This window comes from Anolis sagrei, chromosome 3 (assembly GCF_037176765.1).
Source record: "Anolis sagrei isolate rAnoSag1 chromosome 3, rAnoSag1.mat, whole genome shotgun sequence".
Taxonomy (NCBI): Eukaryota; Metazoa; Chordata; class Lepidosauria; order Squamata; family Dactyloidae; genus Anolis; species Anolis sagrei.
In genome coordinates, this window is record NC_090023.1 from 264,807,616 (window position 1) to 264,828,254 (window position 20,639).

The 20,639-nt window shown below is 42.5% G+C and overlaps 1 protein-coding gene across 2 annotated transcripts in view; it reads left to right on the forward strand.

Annotated features, from left to right (window-relative positions):
* The window catches only part of ABCC5 (ATP binding cassette subfamily C member 5), a 100,663-nt gene that overhangs the window by 67,062 nt on the left and 12,962 nt on the right, over nt 1-20,639 (forward strand). For both annotated transcript variants that reach the window (XR_010909530.1, XM_067466098.1), the window contains exons 14-25: nt 576-648; nt 1,447-1,650; nt 1,897-2,040; nt 4,099-4,201; nt 5,110-5,294; nt 6,136-6,282; nt 7,349-7,478; nt 9,246-9,399; nt 9,515-9,643; nt 10,996-11,182; nt 15,879-15,968; nt 18,426-18,615. Coding sequence is in view for 1 of the 2 variants with exons in the window: in XM_067466098.1 (XP_067322199.1) it covers nt 576-648; nt 1,447-1,650; nt 1,897-2,040; nt 4,099-4,201; nt 5,110-5,294; nt 6,136-6,282; nt 7,349-7,478; nt 9,246-9,399; nt 9,515-9,643; nt 10,996-11,182; nt 15,879-15,968; nt 18,426-18,615 (1,736 nt within the window). In the remaining variant the exon portion in view is untranslated. The remainder of the gene's footprint in view (nt 1-575; nt 649-1,446; nt 1,651-1,896; nt 2,041-4,098; nt 4,202-5,109; nt 5,295-6,135; nt 6,283-7,348; nt 7,479-9,245; nt 9,400-9,514; nt 9,644-10,995; nt 11,183-15,878; nt 15,969-18,425; nt 18,616-20,639) is intronic.

Below are 20,639 nucleotides of genomic sequence, written 5' to 3' on the forward strand. Positions count from 1 at the left end.
CTGGAGTAATGCAAGATATGAACCAGTGAAATATTTTTAGCACTGCAAATGCAGTTGAGCTTGCTAAGCATTTTAATTAATCATCTTTCATAGCCATTTGTTTTGCCTGTCAGGTCTCTGTTGTGTGAATACTTTAGATAAGTGGCTGTAAGTTGTTTACACGGTCACAACACTGTTTGTTGAAAGGACATAATTGTCTAACATGGATATTATTATTATTATCTTTCATTAATTGATTTTGCTGAAACATTGTTATGACAATGTATTGTCGAAGGCTTTCATGACTGGAATCACTAAGTTCTTGTGGGTTTTTTCGGGGTATATGGCCATGTTCTAGAGGCATTCTCTCCTGACGTTTCGCCTGCATCTATGGCAAGCATCCTCAGAGGTTGCTTCTGAGGATGCTTGCCATAGATGCAGGCGAAACGTCAGGAGAAATGCCTCTAGAACATGGCCATATAGCCCGAAAAAACCCACAAGAATTTTTATGACACTCTGAAACTATGCTGTTTTTTTCATATGAAGCCAGAAAAATGCATATGTTGCTACTCTTACATCTTACTTTTTGCCCTCAGATATAATACTGTCTTGAATAACTGCTGTCTCAGACCTGATCTGGCTATCCTGCCAAATGGAGACATGACAGAGGTAGGAATCGTGCATGACAGTTGTGATCTTGCACTCTACGAAGGATTTGATTAGCAAGAGGAGGTCATATTTGGGAACTGATAAAGAGCTTCTCTTGCATTTTGCAAATGTCACTACTCAATTTTAGCTCCTGACTGTAATCAGTATTGCAATATTGAAGTTGTTCATTTTGGTATTTGATCTGGGACAGGTTGAGTCTCCCTTATCCGACACACTTGGGACCAGAAGTGCTTTGGATTTTGGAATATTTGCATTTGAGATGAGATATTTTGGAGTCTAAACATGCTGCATATACACCTTCTTCCTATAGTCTGAAGGCAATTTTGCAATAATTTTGTGCATTAATAAAGTTTGTGTACACTGAGCCACCAGAAAGCAAAGGGATCACTATCTCAGCCACCCATGTAGACAGTTTTGGATTTTGGAGCATTTCGAGTTTCTAGCTAAGACATACACACCCTGTATATTGCAGTAAGGCTGGCATTTAGATTGGAATAACAAAACACATATACCCACAAACAGTTTTAATCTGTGATTGTGTACCACAAGGATGGTAACACATCAAAAACATCCGGGCGTCCTCTGGGCAACGTCCTTGCAGATGGCCAATTCTCTCACACCAGAAGCAGCTTGCAGTTTCTCAAGTCGCTCCTGACACGACAAAAAAAAAATGGGTTAGACGTGCAGCTGATATTTTTAATGGAATGGCAAGTTGCATATTCAAGGTATTATGTATGACAGAAAAATATAAACAGGTGATATAAAAATAAGCCTTTTAACCAAGTTTATTTAATGTAGATTGGTGAACGAGGTGCAAACCTGAGTGGGGGCCAACGCCAGAGGATCAGCCTTGCTCGAGCCTTGTACAGCGACAAGGACATTTACATCCTTGATGACCCCCTCAGTGCCTTGGATGCCCATGTTGGAAACCACATCTTCAACAGTGCAATACGAAAACACCTGAAGTCGAAAACAGTTCTGTTTATCACGCACCAGCTACAGGTAAAATAATGCTCCCCAACCATTTTCATACACCTATGGGGCTTGAGTGGTGGTAACTATTAATTTGCATAGCCAAAATTGCCTTTTAGTTTACAAAGAGGGGTGGGGATGGAGTGGGATGCAGCTTACCTTTACTATAAGAGCATTAATGCAGCCAAGAGAGCAAGACAACAAAGGGGGGGGGGCGAGGTTGTTGTTTAGGCACGCCACATAATAAGTGTACTTCTCCCTGTCATTGGTCTTCAGTACCTTGTGGATTGTGATGAAGTGATTGTCATGAAAGAAGGCTGTATCACCGAGAGGGGAAGCCACGAGAATCTGATGAATTTGAATGGTGACTATGCAACCATTTTCAACAATCTGCAACTCGGAGAGACTCCACACATCGAGGTGCTTAACTATTCCTCCCTGTTTCTATACAGTGATTTTTCGTTGTAATATACCCTTTAAATCTGTATCCATATGATAAGCAAAATGACAGCAAAGTGAAATTAAAAGGATTATAGTAAAAGAACACATATAAGAAGATTAAGTTTCTAAATCTATTATGGGCAAACTTTTGCCCTCCAGGTGTTTTGGACTTCAACTCCCACAATTCCTAACAGCCGGTAGGCTGTTAGGAATTGTGGGAGTTGAAGTCCAAAACACCTGGAGGGCAAAAGTTTGCCTATGCCTGTTTTGGATGGCGTGATTTTAATAACTTGTGTTGTTTAACAGGTGGGTTTTAATATAAATGCTACTGTATTATCAATATTTTAATGTTATGTTTATGTTCTAATGTCGTTCTGTGTTTTATGTTTAATACGGTTATGTTTTTAATTTATAGTTATATATTATTGTCTAGTTCTATGTCTTGGTCTTCACATGTATGTACGGCATTGAATTTTGCCATTATTATGCTGGAATTTTGCCACTATTATGCTTTGAATCCCCTCAGGAGGAGAAACACGGTATATAAATCCAGTAAATAAATAATGAACAGCAGCAACTAGACTGCTGTACTTTGAATGCTTATTCCGAAGCAGCTCTTGCTTGCCACATAGTTAGTTAATAAGCAAAACCTGCTGAAATTCCCTATTTATTATTAAAATTTCAGGAGCCATCTTTAGTATTAATCTGGCCGCCTAAATGAGAGTTACTGGAATTCTGTTGGGGATTTATGTCTTCATAAGTGGGTTTACATCTGTAGAAATTATAAATGGGCAGTTTAGTAAAGTTTGTATACACTAAAAGGCTTCTGTTAAGTTACTACATGGAGAAGCCAGCTTCACTTTCTTTGTCCATCTGGATATGCGCTAAGGAATACAACTATGCATCAGGACACTCTTACTAGTGTCCTGTAATTTGTCTTCTCTATTCACTGACAGAAGGGCCGGGCTTTAGCACAGCTGGTTAATCACCAGCAGCAATAGATCTTACCAGTTGAAAGGTTGGCAGTTCAAAACCCAGGTTGGAGTGAGCAGCCAATCTTCAGCCCAGCTTACTGTTCACCTAAGCAGTTTGAAAACAGCTGTGATGCATGAGGACACTCTTACTAGTGTCCTGTAATTCATCTTCTCTATTCACTGACAGAAGGGCTGGGCTTTAGCACAGCTGGTTAATCATCAACAGCAATAGATCTTACCAACTGAAAGGTTGACAGTTCGAAGCCCGGGTTGGAGTGAGCACCCAACCTTCACCTAAGCAGTTCAAAAAAGCTCTGAGTAGAAAAATTAGGCACTGCTTAAGCAGGGAGGTAATTTACAGCACCATAAAGGAAATACAAGAAAATTCCAGCAATCAAATGAAGGAAAAAGTCTGTGATCAAGGCTCTTTCTCATAGAGGATGGAGCGACAGCACCTCCCTGTGGCCGAAATCAAGCACAACCTCCAGGACACCAAAGTTGGGAAAAATGCCAATATAATATCTGTATCTGTTGTCTGTCCTGTCTGTTTAATGGCATTGAATGTTTGCCATGTATGTGTTCTGTGATCCATCCTGAGTCTCCTTCGAGGTGAGAAGGACAGAATATAATGACTGTAAACAATAAATAATAAAAATAATTTCTCAGTGCCACTATTATGTAGCTAAGTATTCGTGCGGTTGTACCGTGTACACTGTGAGAGAGCATTCTGACCAATAAGTGTTTCCTGGTAGTTTTTGTCGGGGAAGTAAAGAAGCAATAACATCTCATATTGCTAATCTGCCCCAGCAGTGCTTTCACACAATGGGGACATTTCAGATTATTTGAAAACTGCAGTTAATGTGGGAGCATGGGTATATTGTATATCAGGCATGGGCAAACTCTGGCCCTCCAGGTGTTTTGGACTCCAAAATATCTGGAGTCCAAAACACCTGGAGGGCCGAAGTTTGCCCATATCCTGACCAAACATGTCTTACCTCTTTGTGTTAAATTTGTGACTTGGTGGAGTTCCCCTTTATGAAGTTTAACCACCCACTTCTTGCAGATCAATGTAAAGAAGGCCACAAACAGTTCGTTGAAAAGGCATCAAGATAAAGGCACCAAAACAGGGTCTGTGAAGAAAGAGAAGGTCATCAAGAAGGAAGAAGGTATGGTTTAATGTATTGTCGAAGGCTTTCATGGCCAGAATCACTGGGTTGTTGTAGGTTTTTTTGGGCTATATGGCCATGGTCTAGAGGCATTCTCTCCTGACGTTTCGCCTGCATCTATGGCAAGCATCCTCAGAGGTAGTGAGGTCTGTTGGAACTAGGAAAATGGGTTTATATATCTGTGGAATGACCAGGGTGGGACAAAGAACTCTTGTCTGTTGGAGGCAGGTGTGAATGTTTCAACTGACCACCTTGATTAGCATTTGATGGCCTGGCAGTTGTTTGGTGTAGCTTCTTAGTGCCTGGGGCAATCTTTTGTTGAGAGGTGATATTCAAAGTGCTGGCTTTAGCCTATAAAGCCCTAAATGGTTCCGTCCCAGCCTACCTGTCCGAACATATTTCTCCTTATGAAGCAGGTAGGAATTTAAGGTCTTCTGGGGAGGCCCTGCTCTCGATTCCACCTTCATTGCATGCATGCTGGCGGAGACGAGAGACAGGACCTTCTCAGTGGTGGCTCCTCATCTATGTAACTCCCTCCCTAGGGATATTAGATCGGCCCTCTCCCTACTAACATTCTGAAAAAAAATTAAAAACCTGGCTTTTTGAACAATATAATGGATGAATATGGAACCCAGGAAAGAATGAACATGGAACGGCTTGACAATGTCTTTGGAAAATTAGCTAATAGGAAGTTACAGGGGGTTAATATGTTTTTAATGCTTTCTATATGGTTTTTATAATGTGTGTTAAATGTTTTTAAGTTTGTTTTATGATAATTGTGACATCGAATTGTGCCAGTGTAAGCCGCCTTGAGTCACCTCCGGGTTGAGAAAGGTGGCATAGGAATGCAGTAAATAAATAAATTATTTCCTTTTCCCTTCTCTTTTGTGTTTTTGTGTGTGCTTCAGGTCAGCTCATGCAGATAGAGGAAAAAGGCAAAGGTTCTGTCCCCTGGTCGGTTTATGGCATCTATATCCAAGCAGCTGGAGGCCCCATTGCTTTCATCATCATCATGGCACTGTTTATACTGAATGTGGGCAGCACGGCCTTCAGCAATTGGTGGCTGAGCTACTGGATCAAGCAAGGCAGTGGGGTAAGAGCGGCGGTCTTGGAGGGAACATTATTCTGTGTACGAAGGAACAAACAAGCCTGATTTGTGGAAAACCTACTTGTTAAGACAAATAAATTTAGGCTTTAAGCAGCAGTGCCTTTCCATATCTTTGTTAAGATAGGTAAAGGTAAAAGTTTTCCCCTGATGTTAAGTCTAGTCGTGTCTGACTCTGGGGGTTGGTGCTCATCTACATTTCTAAGCTGAAGAGCCAGCATTGTTCGTAGACAGCTCCAAGGTCATGTGGCCGGCATGACTGCATGGAACGCCGTTATCTTCCCGTCAGAGCGATACCTATTGATCTATTCACATTTGCATGTTTTCGAACTGCTAGATTGCCAGAAGCTGGGGCTGACAGCGGAAGCTCACGCTGCTCCCCGGATTCGAACTTGCGACCTTTCGGTCAGCAAGTTTAGCAGCTCAGTGTTTAACCCAGTGCACCATGGGGGGTCATAATAATCATAATAGTAATAGTAATAGTTATAGTAATAGTAGTAATAATAATACTGCAAAGACTCTGGCACAAGCCAATAAAGGTGGTCCCAGTGGTGATTGGCTTACTGGGTGCAGTGCCTAAATACCTTGGCCTGCACTTAAACATAATCGGCACTGACGAAATTACCATCTGCCAACTGCAAAAGGCCACCCTACTGGGATTTTTTTTGAAGGCAATGTTGATGGAATCGTTTCAGGAGTTGCATGTGACGTCTATAGATAGTTCACGTCTTGCAAGCATATAGCAGGGTTGGGAGGACAATAGCTTTATAAACAAGTACCTTGGTATCTCTACGGATGTCACTCTGTGCTTCCTTTTTTCTTTATACAGAACACTACCTTGAGGTTGGGCAATGAAACCATTGTAAGTGACAGCATGAAGGACCACCCTCACATGCGTTACTATGCTGGCATCTATGCCCTCTCAATGGGCGTCATGCTGATTCTGAAGGCTGTGCGTGGCGTTGCCTTTGTTAAGGTAGGTGTGTCTGAAAACAGAGGCAGGGTAGCCTCTTGCCTGATCTTGATGTTATACTAGATGGAAATTAAGGGATTGCTATCTTGTATAATCAACTATACCCATACCTTGTGTGACTGTGAAGCAGAACAGACAACTCTGCATCTGTATGCTTGTCCATTGTGCCCTGCCTCATGTACAGAGGAGGAATTGTTGGAGGCTACAGACAATGCCGTTGCTATTTTTGGTCAAAAGATATTTAGCTGCCTGGACACCTTCTATTTTTATCAGTGTTATACTAATTTATGCAATGCTTTTGATACGAAATAAATAAATAACCCTTTCCTTGCATGTGAGAGGAGAAATTAACTTCTTTGTGGCAGCAGTAGCCCTGTCATTACTTTTCATACAGTCATATAGCGTTGAAGGAGTCCTTGTGGGCCATCCAGTCCAACCCCATTCTGCCAAGAAGCAGGAAAATTGCATTCAAAGCACCCTTGACAGATGGCCATCCAGCCTCTATTTAAAAGCCTCCAAGAAGGAGCCTCCACCAGGACAGAGAGTTCCACTGCTGAACAGCTCCCACAGTGATGAAGTTCTTCCTAATGTTCAGATGGAATCTCCTTTCCTGTAGTTTGAAGCCATTGTTCCACGTCCTAGTCTCCAGGGCAGCAGAAAACAAGTCTGCTCCATCCTCCCTCCTCTCTATGACTTTCCCTCACATTTATACATGGCCCTCATCATGTCTCCTCTCAGTCTTCTCTTCTCCAGAGTAAATATGCCCAGCTCTTTAAGCCGCTCCTCATAGGGCTTGTTCTCCAGACCCTTGATCCTTTGAGTCAGCCTCCTCTGGACACATTTCAGCTTAGAGCCAACATCTCCCTTCAGTCAGGTTGCCCAGAATTGGACACAGTGTGATTCCAGGTGTGGTCTGACTAAGGAAGAATAGAGAGGTAGCATGACTTCCCTGGATCTAGAGGAAGATGGTTGGAAAACTGTTAGGCTTCTATGAGCCCCCCACTTAGCTTGTAGATTCATACACAAAGCATTTCTTCTTGATTCTATTCATTCTCCATTTCTGTTGTAGGGGACATTGAGAGCATCTTCCAGGCTTCATGATGAGCTTTTCCGACGGATTCTTCGTAGCCCTATGAAATTTTTTGACACCACGCCAACTGGGAGGATCCTTAATAGGTTTTCCAAAGATATGGATGAAGGTAATTGGACTGACTTAAGGTCTCTTTAGCATTAACGTGTCCTAACTTTCTGTCAGCTTGGGGGATGCTGGACTGCCTTCCTGTTTGAGCAAGGAACCCCACAGAATCCATGTCCATGCTGTTGCTTTGAGAAAATGATAACGATTTATGAACTGATCTTGGGTCTATCTCCAACCAGGTACTAATTTGATTTCCCCACAATGAAGTCCATACTTAAAATCTGAAAGGTAACTTACTGTTCCTGAAGGTGCCAGACGTGGATGTTTCTGAGGAGAATAGATGACAGTTTCTGAGGAACGCTCTTCCAAGGGAAATAAGACAGGCTTTTCACAAGAGCTTAAAGACCTGGTAGTTTCATCAAGCCTTTGAAAATGACCAGCAGTAGCCCAGCCCTAGACATTGTCAGAATATAGCCTTGTACCTCCCACCTATGTTCCTGGTCATTCCTCTAATAGGCCCAGGAAATGAGCAGCCACAGAGCCATACCTATTACTGCTGTTAGCCAGTTATTGCACTTTACCCAATTCCCTGGCCCCCTCACAACCTCTGAGGATCCCTACCATAGATGCAGGCGAAACATCAGGAGAGAATGCTTCTAGAACAGCGTTTCTCAACCTGGGGGTCGTGACCCCTGGGGAGTCACAGCGGGGTGTCAGAAGGGTCACCAAGACCATCAGAAAATACATTATTTTCTATTGGCCATGGGGGTTCTGTGTGGGAAGTTTGGCCGAATTCTATTGTTGGTGGGGTTCAGAATGCTCTTTGATTGCAGTTGAACTATAAATTCCATCAACTACAACTCCCAAATGTCAAGGTATAGTTTCCTCAAACTCCACCAGTGTTCACATTTCGGCCTCTTGAATATTCGTGCCAAGTTTGGTCCAGATCCATCATTGTTTGAATTCACCGTGCTCTCTGGATGCAGGTGAACTACAACACCCACACTCAAGGTCAATGCCCACCAAACCCTTCTAGTATTTTCTGTTGGTCTTGGGAGTTCTGTGTGCCAAGTTTGATTCAATTCCCTCATTGGTGGAGTTCAGAATGCTCTTTGATTGTAAGTGAACTATAAATCCCAGCAACTACAGCTCCCAAATGACAAAATCAATCCCTCCCCCAACTCCACCAGTATTCCAATTTGGGTGTATTGGGTATTTGTGTCCAGTGAATGAAAATACATCCTGCATATCAGATATTTACATTACAATTCATAACAGTTGAAAAATTACAGTTATGAAATAGTAATGAAAATAATGTTATGGTTGGGGGTCACCACAACATGAGGAACTATATTAAGGGGTCGTGGCATTAGGAAGGTCGAGAACCACTGTTCTAGAACATGACCAGACAGCCCAAAAAACTTACAACAACCCAGTGATTCCGACCATGAGAGCTTTCAAAGTATAATATGGGTTACTTCAAATCCTTGCTATTAACCTGCATTACTAAGACTTGTGCTGTCATGTCGTGTCTCTGTTCATAGAGTAGAAGTTCAATAGGAATTTCTGAATGAGAGTTTTATGGGAAGCATTCATCCTATTGTGAACAGAAGGAGTGGGTTTGGTTGGCTGTAGGCAAATTTGGTCCTGTTTTGGACTTCAACTCCCACAATTCCTAGGCTGTTAGGAATTGTGGGAGTTGAAGTCCAAAATTCCTTAAGGACCAAAGTTTGCTCATGCCTGGTCTAAATAGCGTCACTCAACTTGATTGGACCTTGTATTCTTAGTTTGCTATGTGAACACTTCCATCTCTGTCCATCTCTTCCAGTTGATGTCCGCCTACCGTTTCAAGCCGAAATGTTCATACAGAATGTCATCCTGGTCTTCTTCTGTGTGGGAGTGATCGCTGGCGTCTTCCCGTGGTTCCTCATGGCAGTTGGGCCCCTTGTCATCCTTTTTATTATCCTACATGTTGTGTCTAGGTAAACAAACAATAGTTCAGATCCCCCCCCCCCCAAATTGCTCTAAGCAGGTTATTTCAGTAGTTTGCAGTGTCTGATCTTTCACTTCTATTTAGTTCTCTCTTTTTGTCTGCAGAGTCTTCATTCGAGAGTTAAAGCGACTGGACAATATCACACAATCTCCTTTCATTTCACACATCACCTCGAGCATACAAGGCCTCTCTACAATCCATGCCTACAATAAAGGGCAGGAGTTCCTGCACAGGTCAGCATTCTTTTCCTTCTCTAACACATATGCTGCTGGGTTTAGGTTCTGATTTTTATCATTTGGCAGTAATCTATATAAATAAAAAATAAAAATGTAATGTTTGTTTGTGGGATTAACAGAACTCAATAAACCGCTGGACGAATTGACACCAAATTTGGACACAAGACACCTAAAAACCCAATGTATGTCCTTCATTCATAAAACACTGAAAAACACAGCAGAAGGGACTTAAAAAGTCCCCAAAAGCTAAATGAAGAAAAGCTAAATGACAATACAGAAAAAAGGGGAAAAGAGGGAGGGAAGAGGAGAAGAAAACAAACAAAGAGGGAAAGAAAGAAGGAAAGGGATAAGGAAGGAAGGAAGGAATTAAGGAGATAGAGAAGGAAGAAAGGAGAGAAAGAGGGAGGGAAAGAAAAAGGGGGAAGGAAGGAAACTTGGAGAAGGAAGAAGAGAAAGAAAGAAAAAAGAGAAAGAAGGAAGGAAAGAGTGAGCGAAGGAAGGGGGGAAGATGTAGAGAAAGAGGGAGGGAAGGAAAGAAGGAAGAAAAGAGAGACAGCAAAAGAGAAAGAAAAAGGGGGAAGGAAGGAAAGATATACAGAAGAAAGGAAGAAGAGAAGGAAAGACAGGAAGGAAGGAAAGACAGGAAGGGAGGGAGGGAGGGAGGAAAGAGGGAAGAAAGGATGGAAGGAAAGAAGGAGAGAAAGATGGAAGGTTGGCCACAGCAATGCGTGGTGGGTACAGCTAGTCTATATAAATAAAAATGTAATGTTTGTTTGTGGGATTAACAGAACTCAAAAACCACTGGGGGAATCGACACCAAATTTGGACACAAGACACCTAACAATCCAATGTATGACCTTCACTCCAAAAAATTGATTTTGTCATTTGGGAGTTGTAGTTGCTGGGATTTATAGTTCACCTACAATCAAAGAACATTCTGAACCCCACCAATGATGGAATTGAACCAAACTTGGCACACAATTCTCCCATGACCAACAGAAAATACTGGAAGGATTTGGTGGGCATTGACCTTGAGTTTTAGAGTTGTAGTTCACCTACATCCAGAGATCACTGTGCACTCAAACAAAGATGGATCTGGACCGAACTCTACACGAATACTCGATATGCCCAAATGTGAATACTGGTGGAGTTTGGGGAAAATAGAATCTTGACATTTGGGAGTTGTAGTTGCTGGGATTTATAGTTCACCTATAATCATAGAGCATTCTGAACCCCACCAACAATAGAATTGGGCCAAACCTCCCACACAGAACCCCCATGTGGGCCACAGCAATGCGTGGCAGGGGACGCCGAGTAACATATAATGTGAGACAATTCCTTCCTTCTAGATACCAAGAGCTGCTCGATGACAACCAAGCACCCTTCTACTTGTTCAGCTGTGCAATGCGTTGGCTGGCTGTTAGGCTGGATATTGTCAGCATTGCCCTCATTACGACTACTGGGTTAATGATTGTCTTCATGCATGGCCAGATCCCTCCGGCGTATGCTGGGCTTGCCATCTCCTATGCTGTTCAGGTGAGGAGATCTTTTGTCTTTCAACATGTGTTTGGATTTTTGATCTCTGGTTACTAGTAAGGATGCTGGAGTTGTACAATTGCAGAGATAATTTGCTTTTTTAAAGCTCTGTATTGTGATTTCACAGTTCACACTGTCTGCCTTTTTCTTTCTGTTCTGTCTGTCTGATCTCTGAGTCATTAGCTAAGTTACTCTGCTGATATGCAATACAGTTGGTCTTCAGATTTGCAGGTTTGATCAAAATGTTCTCTATAGGAATTTCTAGATCAGTGGTTCTCAACCTTCCTAATGTTGCAACCCCTTAATACAGTTCCTCATGTTATGGTGACCCCCAACCATAAAATTGTTTTGGTTGCTACTTCATAACTGTAATTTTGCTACTGTTATGAATCATTATGTAAAATATCTGATATCCAGGATGTATTTTCATTCACTGGACCAAATTTGGCACAAATACCCGATGCACCCAAATTTAAATACTGGTGGGGTTGGGGGCCGGAGTTATTGATTTTGTCATTTGGGAATTGTAGTTGCTGGGATTTATAGTTAACTTACAATGAAAGAGCATTCTGAAATCCACCAACAATCGAATTGAACCAAACTTGGCACACAGAACTCCCATGACCAAGAAAAGTTTGGTGGGCATTGACCTTGAGTTTTGGAGTTGTAGTTCACCTCCATCCAGAGAGCACTGTGGACTCAAACAATGACGGATCTGGAGCAAACCTGGGATGAATACTCAATATGCCCAAATGTGAACAATGGTGGACTTTGGGAAAATAGACTTAACATTTGGGAGTTGTAATTGCTGGGAATTATAGTTGACCTACAAACAAAGAGCATTCTGAATCCCACCAATGATAGAAATGGGCCAAATATTCCTGACCCCCAGGTTGAGAAACACTGCTCTAGATCCTCTAGTGTGAGTTTGTGATCAACTTCTGCTGCAGGTCCACCATAGTGTCATGTTGGAGGATCTAGAGATTCCTAGGAAAGTGATATCTCTGGTAAAAGCAAAAACCGTTTTTTTTGTGGATTGCTGTGTTTTCCAGCCATTTTCCAGTAGCATTATCTCCTAACTTTTCATCCACATCTATAGCAGGCATCCTCAGAGTTGTGAGGTCTGTTGGAAACTTGGCAAGTGGGGTTTTTGTTGGGTGAGTGGACTTGTAAACAAAAGTCCCTCCCCATAAATGAACAGCAGAGTAGGAAACCATGAAAATGAACAAAATCTGGATACCAGTTTTTTAAAAACTCTAAAATCAGGACAGTAAATAAAGAACAACCCTCAAAAAGCAGGGGAATTCCAGACAATAATCTTACCAGGGCCAGCTAATAGCTCCAAACAAAGGATTCCCCCAGGGAGGAAGCAGCCAAGCTTTGAAGTTGCAAGGCTATTCAATGCTAATCAATATTCACACCTCAAACAGACAGGAGTTGTTCCTCCCACCCTGGACATTCCACAGATATATAAACCCTACTTGCCTAGTTTCCAACAGATCTCACAACCTCTTAAGATGCCTGCCATATATGGGGGTAAAACATCAGGAGAGAATGCTTCTGGAACATGGCCAGAAAGCTAGGAAAACTCACATCAACCCAGTGATTCTGGCCATGAAAGCCTTCGACAACAGTCTTTTTTGTATTGATTGTATTTAGAAAAGTCCTAAGTATCAGGCCAGTTGAGGGGAGATGTTACTAATTCTTAATGTGGGTATTTTGAGAAACATCAGTGAGGCTGTTGTCAGAAAATCCTGTGTTCCTTTCCTTGAAAGGAAACTCTTGAAGCCAGATGATATGACGTAGTCAAAGAGGCAATAGAATTCAATTATATGTAGTTTATTTTATTTTGATGTTGTGCTTCAGGACACAGAGGCAGCTGTCTTAACATCCCCCCCCCCAGCATATTGTGAATATGCACTTGCAGGCATATATTATATGAACCATGGTGGTCCACGGTCTCATTACATCTAGGATAGACTACTGCAACACACTCTACATGGGGTTGCCTTTGAAGACTGCTCGGAAGCTTCAAATAGTCCAACGAGAGGCAGCCAGGTTAATAACTGTGTCGGCATACAGGGAGCACACAACTCCCATGTTACGCCAGCTCCACTGGCTGCCAGTTTGCTACCGAGCACAATTCAAAGTGCTGGCTTTGGCCTATAAAGCCCTAAACGGCCCCGGCCCAAATTACCTGTGCGAACGCATCTCCCCCTATGAACCATCGTGGAGGTTAAGATCCTCTGGGGAGGCCCTGCTTTCCGTCCCACCATTGTCACAGGCACAATTAGTGGGGACGAGAGACAGGGCCTTCTCGGTGATTGCTCCCCGGCTATGGAACTCCCATTCAGGTGAGATCAGGTTGGCTCCCTCTCTTCTGTCCTTTAGAAGGAGGGTAAAAACTTGACTGTGGGGCCAAGTTTTTGGGACAGGGCAACAAAGCAGCAATAGCAAAGATTACCAGGCTAATTAGATTTGACGTGGATGACTAGGACGGTTTTAAATGGTGTATTTTAATATTTTGATAAATGTTTTTAATGTTTATGTATTTATATAAGAATTTGTGTCCCGGCATTGAATGTTTGCCGTATATATGCTGTGCTCCGCCCTGAGTCCCCTTCAGGGTGAAAAAGGCGGAATATAAATGTTTTAAATAAAATAAATAAATAATATATTGTCAAAGGCTTTCATGGCCGGAATCACTGGGTTGTTGTAGGTTTTTTCGGGCTATATGGCCATGTTCTAGAGGCATTCTCTCCTGATGTTTCGCCTCACTACCTCTGAGGATGGTTGCCATAGATGCAGGCGAAACGTCAGGAGAGAATGCCTCTAGAACATGGTCATATAGCCCGAAAAAACCTACAACAACCCAAATAAATAATACCTAATCCCTATGCAGAATAGCAACATCGCACAACACATGTCAATGAACAGCTGCTATTGTACAGTTCACAATGCATGATGCACAACCACAGTATACAGTGGTATCACACAATTACAGTATACAAAACACAAGGCATATCCCATCTGCACAATTTTGCTTCTGCAGCTGTTGGCAGAATGGATGTGTTGTTGCACAGTGGTGACCTTTTGGCTTACGGATCCATATGCCCCTAAATGGACGCGAGCCAGAGTGTTGCTCTGTACATGATGTTAAATTAATTGATGAAATTTAAGACAGATTGAAGCCAAAAAAATGTTAAAACATAGCTAATCCTTTTATGTGCTTTCCCGATTAGTACCATTTCATTATCTAAAGTACAGCCTTGGATGGTGGAGTAGGCTAATGTCCCAGGCAGAGTATTCACTTGCAGGCTGCGTAGTTAATAATACTATGGTTGCAATCCAACATCCTCTCAGTGTAGTGTAAATATAAGGGTTTAGACGTATGCAATGTTTAACAGTATCCTCCTCCTATAGTGCTGGGAGAAAAGTAGGATATGCAATAAATAAAAACTTCCTGTAAAGCCCTGAAGTCACCTTGCATGGACGTTTTGTCTTCACTTCAAGCAGATAGGATAGTGTTTCTCAACCTTCCTAATGCCGTGACCCCTTAGTACAGTTCCTCATGTTGTGGTGACCTCCAACCATAACATCATTTTCATTGTGACTCCATAACTGTAATTTTGCTACTCTTATGAATTGTAATATCTGAGATGAAGGATGTTGTTTCATTCACTGGACCAAATTTGGCACAAATGCCCGATACACCCAAATTTGAATACTCGTGGATGGATGGGGGGTTGATTCTGTCATTTGGGAGTTGTAGTTGCTGAGATTCATAGTTCACCTACTATCAAAGAGCATTCTGAACTCCGCCAATGATGGAATTGAACCAACCTTGGCACACAGAACTCCCATGACCAACAGAAAATACTGGAAGGGTTTGGTGGGCATTGACCTTGAGTTTGGGAGTTGTAGTTCACCTATATCCAGAGAGCACCGTGGATTCAAACAATGATGAATCTGGACCAAACTTGGCACAAATAATAGGTCCAAATATATGCCACTGGTGGAGTTTGGAGGAAAATAGACATTGACTTTTGGGAATTGTAGTTGCTGGGATTTATAGTTCAAGCAAAGAGCATTCTGAACCCCACCAACAAGAGGGATGGAGGGAGTTCCACAGCTGGGGGACCACCACAGAAAAGGCCCTGTCTCTTGTCCCCGCCAGACGCGACTGCGACAATGGGTGGGACAATGAGTAGGGTCTCCTCAGATGATCTTAGTGCCCTCGGTGGATCGTAGCGGGAGATACGTTTGGACAAGTAATCAGATAGTGTAAGAGAGGAGGGCTTGAGAAAAGAGCCCAAGGGGCCATATCCTGCCCCCAGGCCTGGGTTTGCCCATACCTGAGCTAGATGCATCTCCAATTCTGCTTGCCCCAAAGCATAGAATTGCCATGCAAGGCAGCTTCAGGGACTTAGAGTAGGTTGATTGGAGGGTCATTGGGTGCAGTGATGGGGAGAAAATAATACACCCCAACAGGCTCCGAAAAAAGGACTTCTGCATGCATGTGGCACCTATGCTTGCCCATGTTTCTAACTGAATTCTGGCCTCTCTGCCTCTGTTCTGTTTTGTGTGTATTGTAAAGCTTTGGCCGTAAGTCATGATCTAGGTTGCAAATATAAACAAATGTTAATTCATTCATTCTGCACAGACTGTGGTCAACTATTCTCTGTTTCCTCTTCAGCTAACAGGCTTGTTCCAATTCACGGTTAGGTTGGCTTCAGAGACAGAAGCCCGCTTCACCTCGGTAGAGAGGATTGATCACTATATCAAGGTAAGGATTTCCCAGTGTTTTGCTCATTGCTTATTGTGTTCCCAGATAACTTACCTCTGGAAACATTTTGAGGATACTGGTTTGAATGCAATGTCTTGCTTTTTCAATCTGTTGGCACAATGAATCTTATATTAGTGACTGGTCTTTAGGAATCCTGTGCATGTGTACATGCTTAATGAAGTGTTGGGCTTCATTATTGAGCCTGCTTTTCTGGTTATGGAGAAGGTGACATCTTGTGGTGATGACTGATATCTTTCATCTTGGGTTTGAGGAGGACTTTTAAGTTGTAAAGATTTCTGCCGCTAAGGAATAAACTTAAATATTAAAACCTTTTGACATTCAGATGTGTATAAACTCTGAGAACTGACAGAAGATAGTTTATTGTGGATTCCCCCTCCCCCCCCCCCCCCCAGATTTTGGAATATCTGTATTTGCAAATGAAAATGTGTAGAGGGAACCTAAAGCTCAACACGAAATTCATTGATGTTTCATATATACCTTATACATGTATAAGAGCCTGGCTTGAGAGTAGTACGTGTGAAAAAGTTCTTGGAGTCCTCGTGGACAACAAGTTACACATGAGCCAACAATGTGATGCGGTGGCAAAAAAAGCCAATGGGATTTTGGCCTGCATCAAAAGGAGCATAGTGTCTAGGTCCAGGGAAGTCATGCTACCCATGCTCTATTCCGCTTTGGTTAGACCACACCTGGAATATTGTGTCCAGATATTGACAAGCTGGAATGTGTCCAGAGGAGGGTGACTAAAATGATCAAGGGTCTGGAGAACAAGCCCTATGAGGAGCGGCTTAAGGAACTGGGCATGTTTAGCCTGAAGAAGAGAAGGCTGAGAGGAGATATGATAGCCATGTATAAATATGTGAGAGGAAGCCACAGGGAGGAGGGAGCAAGCTTGTTTTCTGCTTCCCTGGAGACTAGGATGCGGAACAATGGCTTCAAACTACAAGAGAGGAGATTCCATCTGAACATGGGGAGGCCAGGGGACGGTTCCACCTTGCCTCCTGTTATATTGTAATAATATAGTATAATATAATATAATATATTTCACATACATATAATATTTATAATATTATAATGTAATGCAATATAATAATAATATAACATTATAATTATATATTTATATTACATGTAATATTACTAATAATATTACGATATAGTGGTATGGTGCAATATAGCAATGTTTAATGCTGATATTGTACTATGCTAATAATATAATATATTGTATGTAATATATACCTTCTAAGCCGCTCTGAGTCCCCTTCGGGGTGAGAAGGGTGGCATATAAATGTTGTAAATAAATAAATACATAAATAATTTATCCTGATGGTAGTTTTATTCACAATATTTTTAATAATTCTGTGCATGAAACAAATTTTTTGTAAGAGCTGTTGGGGTTCCCTGCTTCAAAATACCAGGTCCTTAGGCGCATTCTTCTCTAACTTTACTGCACAGCTTTCATAGAATCATAGAATCAAAGAGTTGGAAGAGACCTCATGGGAGTTCTTCCTCATGTTCAGATGGAATCTCCTTTCTTGTAGTTTGAAGCCATTGTTCCGTGTCCTAGTCTCCAAGGAAGCAGAAAACAAGCTTGCTCCCTCCTCCCTGTGGCTTCCTCTCACATATTTATACATGGCTATCATGTCTCCTCTCAGCCTTCTCTTCTTCAGGCTAAACATGCCCAGCTCCTTAAGCCGCTCCTCATAGGGCTTGTTCTCCAGACCCTTGATCATTTTAGTCGCCCTCCTCTGGACACATTCTAGCTTGTCAATTGTGGTGCCCAGAGTTGGACACAATATTCCAGGAGTGGTCTAACTAAAGCAGAATAGAGGGGTAGCATGACTTCCCTAGATCTAGACACTATGCTCCTATTGATCTCCCTTCAATTGTGGTGCCCAGAATTGGACACAATATTCCAGGTGTGGTCCGACCAAGGCAGAATAGAGGGGTAGCATGACTTCCCGAGATCTAGACACTATGCTCCTATTGATGCAGGCCAAAATCCCATTGGCTTTCTTGCCGCCACATCACATTGTTGGCTCATGTTTAACTTGTTGTCCACGAGGACTCCAAGATCTTTTTCACACGTACTGCTCTCGAGCCAGGCCTTGTCCCCCATTCTGTATCTTTGCATTTCGTTTTTCCTGCCAAAGTGGAGTATCTTGCATTTGTCCCCGTTGAACTTCATTTTGTTAGTTTTGGCCCATGTCTCTAATCTGTCAAGATCGTTTTGAATCCTGCTCCTGTCCTCTGGAGTATTGGCTCTCCCTCCCAATTTGGTGTCCTCTTAAATTCTGAATTGGATTGTGTAATGAATATACAGCAACCTGTATTCACCTGAAATGCATTAAAAGGAAATATGTCCGGGAACACTGTTTGCACCCAAGGCTTGACTCTTTTCTTGTCTTTTCTCTTTCTCACCTTTCCCTGTTGATTTCTCAGACTCTCTCCTTGGAGGCTCCGGCTCGGATTAAGAACAAAGCTCCTCCTCTGGATTGGCCTCAGGAAGGAGAAGTTACCTTTGAAAATACAGAAATGCGGTATCGGGAGAACTTGCCGCTTGTCCTCAAGAAAGTCTGCTTCACTATCAAACCCAAGGAAAAGATTGGCATCGTGGGGAGGACGGGGTCAGGTGAGGACAGAGGAACACAGAGAACTTCTCAGGCAGCTCAGATTCATTCTGTGCATGTTTTTGAAAACACGGCATCTATGTAAGCTGACGGGAGCCATCTAGTGGAAGGCCGTGCTGGTAGAAGTTAGTTCTGCTGTTGTGTTGCAGAAATCTACGTGCTTTACATAGCTTTGCAGCTTTATAGAGGCTGAAGTGACTAATGCACACTATTCATTGTCTGTGTATGCATGCACGCACATCCTTGTTACAAGTTGCAAAGTCTATCATAGAAGTTTGCTTGAAACAGGTTTGATATTACAGGTTGCATAAGTGTTCTTGGTGCGCTAGTAAAAGTCTACCAGAACGGTAGACATCTGTTCCCAAGCTTTGCCTGTGAGTCTGCCCTTAGCAGTTCTTTTTTTTCTTAAAAAAGGCATGGAAGAGCAGCGTCCTTTACAAGCTAGGAGTCCTTTACAAGCAGCGTCCTTCACAAGCTAGGAGTTATGAACAGTGTTCCAGTGAAAATAAACAAAATCCGATTACCAGTATTTAAAAAAAACTCTAAAATCAGGGCAGTAAATATTTATTTATTTATCGTGTCAGGTGCAAACCAAACACTTGTATTGCATTTTTTAACAAACAAACAAACAAAACACAAAGTTTGCAAGCTTGGTAGTTGATTAAATGTCCTTTGACCAGTAGCTGGCCACTTGGAGTGCCTCTGGTGTGTTACTATAAGAAGGTCCTCCATTGTGCATGTGGCAGGACTCAGGTTGCATTGCAGCAGGTGGTCAGTGGTTTGCTCTTCTCCACATTCGCATGTTGTGGATTCCACTTTGTAGCCCCATTTCTTAAGGTTGGCTCTGCATCTCGTGGTGCCAGAGCGCAGTTTGTTCAGCGCCTTCAGAAGCGATCAGAAGGGCAGTAAATAAAAAACAACACTCAAAAACAGGGGAATTCCAGACAGGAAACAGTCAAAGCCAGCGAACACTTTCCAAAAAAAGATTCCCCCAGGCTGGAAGCAGCCAGGCTTTGAAGCTGCAAGGCCATTCAGTGCTAATCAAGGTGGCTGGTTGCAACATTTGCACTTGCCTCAAGCAGACGAGAGCTCTTTCTGCCATCCTGGACATTATTCCACAGATATATAAACCCTATTTGACTAGTTAACAACAGACCTCACAACATATTGCTGAAGACTTTCATGGCCGGAATCACTGGGTTGTTGTAGGTTTTTTTGGGCTATATGGCCATGTTATAGAGGCATTTTCTCCTGAAGTTTCGCCTGCATCTATAGCAGGCATCCTCAGAGGTAGTGAGGTCTGAGGATGCTTGCCATAGGTGCAGGCGAAAAGTCAGGAGAAAATGCCTCTAGAACATGGTCATATAGCCCGAAAAAACCTACAACAACCCAGACCTCACAACCTCTGAGGATGCCTGCCATAGATGTGGGCGAAACGTCAAGAGAGGAATATGGCTGTACAGCCCAGAAAACTCACAGCGACCCAGTGATTCCAGCTATGATACCCTTTGACAACAAATTATACAGCTGGATCACGCTGCTTCAGTTCTTCTGCCAGAAGCAGTGACTCAATACATGTCACGTTGCCAGGGTTCTACCTATTTTAGGTAGAGATTAATCAAACTCCCAGTTTTATTAAACAGTTTAATTAAAACAGCACTATTTGTTGGCTGTTTTTATAGTCCAAAATATAAAACATAAAGATAGCACTCAGAATAAACAAAACATAGCAAAAATAACTTCGTAGTCAAAAGAGTCCAGTCTAGTGGTCGAATGCCGAGAGTTCAATAACAGAGTCCAGGGATCAAGAGTCTATATCGTAGTCAAAAGCCAGTCCAAAAGTTCAAGGTCCCAGGGTTCCAGGAGGCAAGTCAGGATACTGAAAATCCAACAGACCAGGGGGGAAAACCAGCAGCATCCACCACCAAAATGCAACAGATACTTTTCTCCCAAAGATCAGTCTCAAGGTTAGCTCCTTAAATCCAGTAACACCCAACTGCAATCCATCTCTTGCATACGTCCACCC